The 11,613-nt window shown below is 34.3% G+C and overlaps 1 protein-coding gene across 1 annotated transcript; it reads right to left on the bottom strand.

Moving 5' to 3' along the window:
• Positions 1 to 521: 521 nt before the first annotated feature.
• Positions 522 to 10,969, bottom strand: LOC127452673 (sodium-dependent neutral amino acid transporter B(0)AT1-like). Its single transcript, XM_051718299.1, has 12 exons — positions 10,765 to 10,969; positions 7,284 to 7,424; positions 7,071 to 7,208; positions 6,712 to 6,893; positions 5,422 to 5,532; positions 5,206 to 5,318; positions 2,763 to 2,891; positions 2,236 to 2,392; positions 1,892 to 2,096; positions 1,633 to 1,792; positions 1,168 to 1,330; positions 522 to 773 (listed from the first exon to the last, which is right to left on the bottom strand). The coding sequence occupies exons 1-12, from the start codon at positions 10,967 to 10,969 to the stop codon at positions 522 to 524; spliced, it is 1,956 nt and encodes a 651-aa protein (XP_051574259.1).
• Positions 10,970 to 11,613: the final 644 nt, after the last annotated feature.

Raw genomic sequence — 11,613 nt, 5'->3', positions numbered from 1 at the left:
ATCATGGAACATACTGTTTGTCTTAGCAAAAAAAAAAAAAAATGTTTCTGTATAGTCAAAATACAATATCATTAAAAGAAAAAAAAATTTTAGTTACAAAATAAATACACAGATCCATACATTTTCCTGCCAAATGCCAGTCCTAAATATGATATAGAATCTTCATATAATTATATTCTCCAATAGCATTATATAGCAAATATATTTTTTGTAATAAAATGTATTAAAATGTACATTATTTTAAACAATATATTGATAATAAAATAAGAAACTTAAACTCTTGTCATTTCATCAGGCTCTAAATTATTACCTTCTTCCATACACAGCTTTTAAAGGTTTTTGAAAAGTTGTGGTTATTAAAAAATGCTGGAACTACCTTAAAATTAGGACAAAAAGAAACAGAAAATATTGCAATATTCTCACAGTTCTGGAAAGGGCAGTTAGTTAACCCCTGAATGTTTGCATTGGTCTACTGTATGATATTCTTTTGAACTATGTTTAAATTATTTCTAAGTCAGATCTTATTTGTGGGGGTTTTGGTCAGCCTTTTCTGACTTGTGGGTCTTCTGTTCTTCATCCTGCATATGAATTTTGTAAGATATGGAATTGAGTTCCTGAACTGGAGCACCACGATCTTTTCTGCAGCAGAAGTCTTGTATGGCTCTAAAAATCGCTGTTCCAGGTACAGCCAAACTGGGGATCCCAGCCAAGAAAAAGATAATCACATAGATCCATGAAGGATAAGGTTTCTTCTCGAGGGTTGGGAAATTTTCCTATAAATGAGACAACAAGGTTATTCAGTTATTGTAATTGCTAATGTCTTGTGGCGCAGTATACACTGCAAAAAAAAAAATGTGTCAGGTAACCTAAAATGTGTTTAGTTACATCCAAATTAACTGGTTTTATTCAAATATATTAATTAATATACATTGTTATTTAATTATCAACCTGACTAAGGCTACACCAAGAAATTTTAAAGGTCAGACCAGGTAGAAATAGTTCCTTTTTATGGCCCTTAAATAGTTCTTGTTTTTATGACCCAAATGAATCAAAATAGCTTTAAGAAATCTATGGTAAATTTTGCCTTGCATATTACAATTCATGAAATGAGAACCAAATTGTGGTTCATGATTACTGTCAATTATGTGTGCATTTAGGTGTCCTCACCGATTCAGGGTCCCAGGCACTGTAAAAGATCTCCTTAGTGATAGTAGTGGAAAAGTAGAAGATGAAGATGGCTAACATGATTAGGGGACTAATGACTCTCCATGTGGCTTGCCAGAATATGTTAGGTTTGTGTCCAATCATGAACTTCAGGTCTTCATTGAACCTGTTGATAAAGAGGAGAAGATAGCAGTCATTTGTGGCTGATACCAAATCATTGTATCTAATTAGCACTGTATAAACTCATTATCTAGACTCTGTGAACACGTCTGTGAATTACTCACATGTGCTTAAATTGTTCTTTATGAAATAATTTATCTTCTTTATCCAGTCTTGTTTTGTCCTATAACCAATTCCCAACATTATCAAATAGTTCCATTCAATCTAATCCATATTTCTTTGACCCATTGAGCATTGTTGTTATAGTTAAACAACATTTCATTGCATAACTGTTGGGCTCCAACCTACCTGTCAATCCCATAGACGTACACAACTCCAAACATCTCAGAGAAAGCTATGATGAGGAGTGGGATTGAGCCAGCAAAGCTGTCAAACAGGGCTAGCCAGTAGTTCCCTGAGCCCTGCACAAATATCAGTCCAACCAGGCAGCACACCAAACACACCAGTCCTGCAATGAACAATTAATTTAAGGTTTAAACTACATAGATGGAGAAAGATGGAGAAAAGTGGAATCCACAATCAGTCACAAAGTGATTAGACATAACACCTGAAAGGACCTCTTTGGGCCAGCTTTTAGGAAAGACCTTCAGGTCCTGCAGGGGAACAAGAACACCCTCTATGTTGCCAAACATGGAGGACAGGCCGAGGCAGAAGAGCATGATGAAGAACAGGACAGACCACAATGGAGACAGAGGCATTTTAGTGATGGCCTCAGTGAACACAATGAAGGCCAGACCTGTTCCTTCCACACCCTGTGTAAAGATAACAGCATGCAGGTTTGGAACAATATGATAGTTGCAGAATTTTCATATTTTGGGTGAACAATCGCTTTCAGTTCAAACCTTATTTGCAGAAAAAATCTAAAGATCTAAAGCTAAAAGATTACTGTACCTCACTGAGGAAGCTGTTTAGATCACAGGCCTTCAGGGTGAGGTTGCCGATGATGTCAGGGTATGTGGTGTTAAGGCTCTGAAAAACAGCTTCGTAGTTGCTCTCAGTGATGTTTCCCTCTGGCAGTTCAAATGTGTTCAGAAGAATCAAGATGTTTCTGCAGGGCAGTGATAAGATTAGTGCATACGATTATACCATAAAGGAATATTGCACTTTGAATACAAGTTAAGCTCTATCAGTTTACAACATATAATGTGCAGTGATTTCCCTATAGACTTTCATTGTAAGTTGCACTTTGGTTCAAGCATTTATTTTTTTACCTGAGGAACATTAACTTTTATTTAAAGAGGAATATTCTTTTAATTATAATAATCTCATGATTGATTCTCATTTGATCTATCTACGATAGCTTTCCCAACAATCTGAGTCACTCCTTTGTCCATCTTCACACACCTTATCTAATATGCAATGAATATTGTTTTCAACAAAACAGAGGGTCAGACGTTGTGACCATACTAAGCACTTACCCATTTAAACAGTCATCAAATCTCTCTGTAGCTCTAAAGCCAATGATGCTATAGATGACAGTGGCAGCATAGATTGAGGTAAAGGCATTGATGATGGAGATGATGACTGCATCCTGCTCACAATTATTGCTGGAAAAGAGAGAGAGAGAATAATTAGATTGTTGATCCTTGAAGAATTTGCATTGAACCTTGTGTGTAAATCTCTATTGCACTGATTGAGTTGACTGTAAGAATGCACTTTTCAGAGTCAATGTAATCTGCTCCATAATTTTGAGTCACTTTGACACAGAAACTCATTTTGGGTTTTTTGCACTAAAGTAAAATGTTAATTGTACAGAAACGATATCCATATTTCTGTCTCCAGTATTTGCAGTAAGCTTACACCTTAAAAACACTGTTCAGGCACAATTTATTTGCATACTTTAATAAAATAAGATGATCTTTGAACAAATATACTGATTTGAGCCATGAATGATGCAATATTTGTTTTTAATCTATATAAAATTCCAAGTACCGTAAAAGTGCATGTCCCTGAGGTCATGCATTGATGTTTAAGGGGCAATTTTGAGTTTAAAAATACATTTCTCTCTCATCTAAAATATGAGAAACAAAATACAAAAAAGATACATTTGTCCTAATGTCCTAATTTGTCTCATAATTTACTTTGACGCTTTTAGGTGAAGTCACTGCTATTTTATTTTAAGGGAATTGTAAAAAAAAAAAAAAATACAAATGGATTAAACAACATGATTTATAGAGTACAGCATGATTAGCAACATGTGCTTTGAGGTATTTTAGCTGCCTTTTTATAAAATTTATATTTCATGAAAATTGTTACTGGTGTTGCCGCTCCTCAGTTATTATGACCAGTCACAACTTTGTGTAAATAAGCTTTAGGAAAAGTTGTTCATGGAGTTATTATGCATATAATAGTACTTACGAATATATATTTCATGATTATAACTTGCCTTTGTTGTTCTTCCCGTAGTCAGGAATGGCCAAACATGGTATAGAAGTGTTTCTGGCCAAGATCTAGAATTGATGTTTATCAGTATGGTAACAAACAGATTATTTGCTTAATTCCAGAGTCCCTGGCACTGATTAAGTGATCATTTCAGATTGAGCTGGGGTTCTGGGAGTTCAACATGGGGCACCTGGACATTTAAAGTGAGGTGGTGGATAGGCACCTTGTGCAGAGGAGAGCAACAATCTGTCAACAGTTTCACTAAATAATACTTTAGATTTCGGTTTGTTTCTTACCAAAGCTCATAGTATGCTTTCATTACAATCATGAGTCTCATGGAATAATTTATTAGACTTCTGAATTATATTTTTGCATGCTTTTGAAGCATGAAGAGGTGGTCACCATAAACCACCATTTATTTGTGTTAAGAAAAAGAAAGAAAGTCATATGGGTTTATAATAACACAGGGGTGAGTAAACAATGACTGAATGTTCATTTTGGGGTGAACTATCCCATTAACTGGTCATATATCTGCAGCGGTTTGGAGTAAAAACATAATTATTATATCATTAAAAATCTGAAATGTTCCTTTTTTAGAGTAACAGGGCATAAAAAAAATTTTTAAAAAGTGTTTCTGGGTCAAACTGAGTCAAAATAATGGAGTGGGACAGAAATGTTTCAAAAATATTGAACGATGATGAACAGTTTTGTTTTAGAAAAAGAATCAAAACTGATGTATGTGTGTGTGTGTGTATATATATATATATATATATATATGTATGTATATGTATATGTGTGTGTATATTGTAAAAAGGTTCCACCCACTAAAATTGAAAACTTAGGTTTAATTGTTGTTTTAAACTTACATTTAATTGCAGTTTTAAATAAAATCAAGGTAGTGCAAGGTTACAGGTTACAGTGATAGGTTTATTGCACTTTATCCAACCGCTTTCAATTTATGAAGAGTTGACATTTTAAAACCTAAAAAAGTATAGCAATGACAGAAAATATTGTGACACATTAAATCGATGAAAAGGTAACACTTTACAATAAGGTTCCATTTGTTAACATTAGTTAACAATATTAGTTAACATGAAGTAACGATGAACAATACTTTTAAAGCATTTAGCAATCTTAGTTAATGTTAATTTCAATATATACTAATACATTTTTAAAATCAAAATTTTTATTTGTTAACATTATTTAATGCACTATGAATGAACATGAACTAACAATAAACAATTGCATTTTTATTAACTAACATTAACAAATATTGATGAATGCTGTAAAAAAATATATTGTGAATTGTTTGTTCATGATACCTAATGCATTTACTAATGTTAACAAATAGAACCTTATTGTAAATCGTTGCTGTTAAAAAAAAAAAAAAAAAAATGATGATGATGACAATTTTTACAGTGTATATTGCCAAAAACCAACCCCCTTCAGAAAATAAATAAATAAACTACATGAACTTACTGTACAGAGTTATAGCTGGAGAAGGAGATCAGACCCCCGAAGGCAAGAGAAAATGAATAAAACACTTGTGCACCTGCATCAAGCCATGTGGTGGGGTTTGCTAACTCATTTATCTGCACACACATGCATACAGTTTGTATTTTCTGACAGTGCTAAATGTTGTAAAAACTTGATACATTATGAAAACAAAGTCACTGTTTTGATTTTGGCACTCACATCTGGGGTGAAGAGGAACTTAATGCCATCAACGGATCCTTTTAGAGTCAGTCCTCTGATCAGGAAGATGGTAAGAACTACGTAGGGCAATGTGGAAGTCACATAAACGGCCTTTGAGGAGAAGAGACACTTTTAGCACATGTGAACCTACCACATGTTTCTATTTGCTATTTAAATGTTTTAAAATCAACAATTTTTTTTTCTTGTGAAATATATATATATATATATATATATATATATATATATATATATATATATATATATATATATATACAAAAAAATCATATACTTTGGGTATGTCAAAATGGTTTCAAACTTAGGCAATGTTTTGTGGCTCTTGAATTAAGAGATTAACACTAAGGACATTCTGGAATAATAACTCTTTTATTGCACTAGTTGAAACTGTCTGCTTCATTGTTCACACAGAGTTGTAAAGCTGTAAATTTGTTCTGTTTCAGATATCTTTACAAGCATATTCCTTTTGATATGTCAGCATAATCTTTATTTATTTTTTTATGACTAAGACATTCATTTATAACATTCCTATGATATTGAAAATGTACCCTTATTGTAAATTACTCCAGTTCATGTCCTCCTGTCTTCCCTGAACACTGTTTATTATAAGTTAGCAGATTAATAAAAACTATGAGTGTGCCGTTATTCTTAAATTCAGTGCAACTATAATAATGAGACTGAAGTATAATTGGTTTGTGTGTGCAGCTGCTGTAAAGGCTGTGAACCAAGCTATTACATTACTAATGCAGTCAATACTTTAAAATGGATCATTCCTTTCTTATTTAGTATTATTGAAAGTGTTTATGTATAGCTAGGTAAGGCTTTAAACAGTAGTTGTTGTTGTGTAGCTAGTGCATTGTACCAGAGACATTATAAAAGGAAGGATATGGACAACTCATCTAAAAATTAATGGGAGAAATTGTAATGCTCAAAATAAAGGCTGTAAGAATGGAAGTTCCACCTTTCACTGAAAAGAGTCATGATTTTAATATTCAAACCAGTCTTTTAGCATGATTTAAGCTAAAGAATTTAAACATATCATACCATTGTTGTGGAATGTTGAAATGAAATCTTGACAGTATGAATATACAGATTTGAAGATTTTGGTCTTTATTCAAGTAGATAGGGACTATGCTAGTTGTACTTTATGCCCATTACCTTCATGGAAAATAGCTGCCAGAGGGTGTTACTGGTGTGCCTTAAAGGGACTTTGATTGTACAGCTACAAACAGTGGCAACATTTGTAACACACTCGAACAAAGAGTTGCCTTATACCTTTCCAGTCGTTTCTATTCCACGGATGCAGCAGACATACAGCAAAGCCCAGGCAGAGGCCAGACAGAGTATCATCCACCACTGCAGACCCCCTGTTTCATCTATGGCTGGAGAGGAGTTCAGAGTCTCTCTATACCAGAAATAATCCACAGGGGAGCTCCTCTCACACTCTGAAATGAGTCCTGCCAGCAATCGACAACAATCATCAGCTATGTTACTCTGAAGAAGTCAAACTTTATTTACAGTCATTTTTTAAAACAGTGGATTTTCCCAGTTCCAACATTCAGGAAAACTGCCCATAGTTGCACATAACTGAATCCCTCATTAGGGTGTACTGTATGAGCAACTCATATGTATACCTGTCCTGTTGGCATTGACGGGGCACTGGCTCCAAGGCAATGGCTCCTGGAAGGAGTTGAAGAAGTACCACATGACCCAGGCCATAATGGTGTTATAGTAGAGACTGACCAGAAAGGACACAGACATAGATGCAATACCTGTGAAACAAAACATGTTGTTAGTTTGTAGGCTACACTGAGGTAACCCCCCCCCCCCCCCCCTCAGTTGCTCACCAACACCAAGCATGTAGGGGTTAATTGTTCTCCACACTCCCACACTCCCTTTCCTTAGCCGCTGGCCAATGGCAAACTCCAGATGGAGGAGAGGGATGCCCTCAAAAACCAGAAGGATGAGGAAGGGAATCATGAATGCCCCTAAAAGGAAAGGGATGGATTAGTTACAGCTTGTATTTCTATTTTTAAAAAAATAAGAAAAAACATGTGAGATATGTCGTTGATGCTTGTCACATTTCCCCTTACCTAGACTTTGAACTTCCCCCTCTATAATATGTTTGCACACCTCAGATCAAGTCACAATTTGAAGATAAATGAATTTTTTACATTTTGATCTGTAAGAGGCTTTATTATTATTATTATTTTTATTTTTAAAGAATTTGAAGTCAGAAACAATCCATTTCTTTTTTAGTTTTATAGCCTAAAATCAAAGTTTATTGACAGCTAGCTAGTTAGTGTTAGCAAGTCCAAAGCTTGCCCAACTTTCTCACCAAAAAGTGAAAAATGTCCCCATTACACACAATATCAAAAATGTAATTTTATTTATTTACTTTTTATTTTATTTATTTTATTATAATTTTTTTTTAAAGAATTAAACTGCTCAAAACTGCCCATAACTGAGGAATCACATGTTCAGTTGTAAATTTCCATTAGGATTTTTGTTACACAAAGGCAGTAAAGTAATTTCCAAAACAAATGCCACTGTCAGCAATTTTCACCACAGCTGAGTTAATAGTTGGCTGGGAGACTGTGACACTTCACACTTGAAGTGATATTACCATGCTGTCTAGTTAACCTTGAGCTGAGGTCTGTGGTAAAAGAGTTACGTACATTTATTGCACTTGCAGGAAACCTCTGAAAATTAATATCAGGCATTAGGATTAAGGGCTAGGCAGGTAGATATCATCTCATGAAAGAAGATATATATATATATATATATATATATATATATATATATATATATATATATATATATATATATATATAGATGTACTGTGTTTAAGTGTACACACACACACACACACACACACACACAGTAGTATAGTCATATTTATTCAAATTTCTACAGTCACTTCAATTACTGTAAAGCCATAAGGTTACTCCATTCCTTAACGGTGAAACAGCTTACATTTCCTCCCCAAATTACTATGGAAACCATAGTTTCTGCTTAAATACCACTGCAGTCTATATTAATGTTACTCCTTCCAACAGTGTAAGAAACTTTCAGTATCATAATTTCTTTTGCTTTTCTTTTATTCTTTGGTAAAAATGTGAAAGTTCTATGTGTGTTTTGTTATCTTTAGTGTCTGTTCAGTTGTATTAAAGGCTGTTTGCAATTTATATTTTAAATGGGACATGCACATAATGATCAAAGGCAAGACTAATTTCATATTCTTCTCTGTAACTCTGTCTCTCTTTAGTTCTTTTCTTTACCAATCTTTTGAAACTTGAAGTTTACAGTGTTACTTAAAGATGCCGTGTTTAAAAAGAAACTGCAAAATACATACATCTTAAAATTCATTTGTACAGTTTCAGCTGCATGAAAAACTGCTGAACCATTTAACAAACTGTACATTTAATTCAACTTGGGACTGGGAGAGACCAAACGCATGCAGGGGACTGAATCTTGCCAGAAAATGTATTACCTCATTTCCTCCTTTTTAAAATACTCTTCAGAACAATAATTCACTTTATCTTACTTAAATTACTTTTAATTTGAAAATATCAGTCAACAACTACAGTGAATATTGGTGGAAATAAGCGTCATAAGTGAGGGGGCTTAAAAAAATAATTTAATATGAAATACTTCAAATAAGTATTTGAATGTTTGATAATCAACTTGCACAATTATTGTAAAATAAGTGTTTGTCTAAAATGCTGTGGCAAAAATCATCAATTCACTTTTTTAAATTATGGTCAACCCACGTAAGTCATGCCTTCCACAAATAATTTGCTTTAAACTGAAAATGTAATCATCCACTTCACCATGCATAAAACTCACATTAATTTTTTCCTGTGTAACACAGTTAATATTATCAAAAGGGATGCTATTAAAATGTTAAAGCTGCTGCTCTTTTCCATACAGTGAAAATGCATTTGCAATAACATATGCAATAACTGGCTGTCAAGCTCAGCTTAGTTTTTGCTTGGTTTATTAAAACAAGACACCAATATACAAACATGTCTTGCATAAAAATCACTTTTCTAATTGTTTTTTACTTCTTCTTCTTTTGTCATGTCTTATTTTGTCTAAAGCACCAAGTGAGTCAAGACTTATGCCACAAAATAAAATAAAACTAAATAAAGTGCCCCTAAACTTTACTTTTTTTTACTTAACGTGCCCCTAAACATCACTTTTTGCGGGGCAGGGAATTTTGGCTAGTGACTTTGCAATAGCACAAGCCACAGTGTCTGGTGAGCCAAAAAGTTAATGTCAAGCCCTGGTCATGTAAACGCTTTAGTCCAACTGAAATTTTACCAATCTGATTTTCAGGGTTGGGGAGTAACGGAATACATGTAACGGGATTACGTATTTAAAATACAAAATATGTATTATATTCCACTACAGCTACAATTTAAATAATTGGTATTTAGAATACAGTTACATTCAAAAAGTATTTTGATTACTGAAGAGATTACTTTGCATTTTATTGTCATTTGTTTCGTTTAATATTTAGTCCTTTCAGATGGAAAACATTTATACATTCACACAAGCAGACAGAGAAGTAAGTTTGAAGTAAGTTTGGAGCAGAAGAAATAGAAACAAACCTTGTGTAAATTGTCAGCTTTACGCTAAGCTAAAATGATATTTCTAGACATTTTACATGCACGTTACCAGGCATGATCATATTTTCTTATCAAGAAAATTCACGTTATCTCATAATTTCTTTTTTTCTAGTAAGACCTTTGATATAAGGGCAAAAACCATATTCTTGATTCATATTTTTGTATTGTTTTCCTGTAAAAATATATAAAAATCCTTAAAACAAGATCAATTTGATTTATCTTGTTTTAGAAACAAGACTGCATAAGATATTTAGGTTTTTCAGAGAATATATTTTTAACATGTGTATTTTGTCTTACTGTACTGGCAGAGTTTTTATAGTCAAAACAAGTGAAAAAATCTACCAGTGCTGAAGAAGTAATCCAAAGTATTTAGAATACGTTACTGACCTTGAGTAATCTAACAGAATACGTTACAAATTACATTTTTCAGCAAGTATTCTGTAATCTGTAGTGAAATGCATTTCAAAAGTAACCCTCCCAACCCTGCCGATTTTTCAGAATCAGATGTTTGTATATATGTATATATGGTTGCATTCTCTTTGCACTGAAAACTTCTGTCACCATTACAAATTCCTTCTGTGTGTAAGCATCCTTGGCAATAAAGCTCATTCTGTTTCTGATTCTAAAGGACTATGGTTGTTACAGCAGGGGGTCACCATAATTCGACCCCTCATAATTCCAAGCAAGCACTCACCTCCTCCATGGCTCTGGCACAGGTAGGGGAAGCGCCAGACATTGCCCAGTCCCACACAGAAGCCCACGCAGGTCAGCATATACTGGGCTTTGTTGTCCCACTTGGGCCTGTCACCTGCCTCCTCCACCTCCAACTTTTCCAGCTCCTCATGGTTCAGAATCCTGTCCTCCAGGCCTGGATTCGGCAACTTCAGATTCCACTTCATGATCTCCTCTGCTCACTGCTAGCTCACTGATGCTTTCCTTGGCAGTGGGTGTCTTCGGGAGAATCTCTGTGAGTTAGGGTAGGTTGCAGGGATCAGAGCAGAGATAAGGATTTCCTGCATGGATGGGATGAGTATATGTAGTGAACTTTGGCATCCCTCCAGATGCTAGGGTCATGGTATGTGTTGGAGAAGGGAAAAATGTCTTGTCAGCTTAATAATGTGAAAAGAAAGGCTGTGACTCAGAAGGTGTGTATGTGAATAATGAATGTCTTATCGAGATTATCGGCTGATATCCACATCCACAAGCATACATGCACACATTCTCTTCTATTCATTCTTGTATTTAATAACTAAAGATACTGATCTTTATGGCACATTGAAGGAAACTTAATACGCTAACAAGGGTCCAACATTCAATGTCAAAGATCCTTTTGAGTTCCGAGAACACTGTACATGACAGTAGAAAAAATTCAGATCACTGATAATGTACAGTATGTTCTGAATAAAAACACCATAATTTGCTCCACAGTGACGATTTTCGATTTGAGAAATGAGAGCAAACACTGAATGAGAGGTCTAGGCTGTAGTTCTTGTTTTTACATGAAACTATTTGTTCTCACTCATACTAACTCTTGAATGAGATT

Source organism: Myxocyprinus asiaticus, chromosome 15 (genome assembly GCF_019703515.2).
Source record: "Myxocyprinus asiaticus isolate MX2 ecotype Aquarium Trade chromosome 15, UBuf_Myxa_2, whole genome shotgun sequence".
Classification (NCBI taxonomy): Eukaryota; Metazoa; Chordata; class Actinopteri; order Cypriniformes; family Catostomidae; genus Myxocyprinus; species Myxocyprinus asiaticus.
Note: the sequence above shows the minus strand (reverse complement) of the source record. Positions and strands in the feature narration are given on the sequence as shown.

Bases quoted from the DNA above. Each gene is read 5' to 3' on its own strand.
- LOC127452673 (XM_051718299.1), bottom strand. From the start codon at position 10,969: ATGAAGTGGAATCTGAAGTTGCCGAATCCAGGCCTGGAGGACAGGATT. The intron at 7,425-10,764 runs GTGAGTGCTTGC...CTTTCCTTTTAG, and splicing joins GTGCCAGAGCCATGGAGGAG to GGGCATTCATGATTCCCTTC. The intron at 6,894-7,070 runs GTATACATATGA...GATTGCTGGCAG, and splicing joins CGTCAATGCCAACAGGACAG to GACTCATTTCAGAGTGTGAG.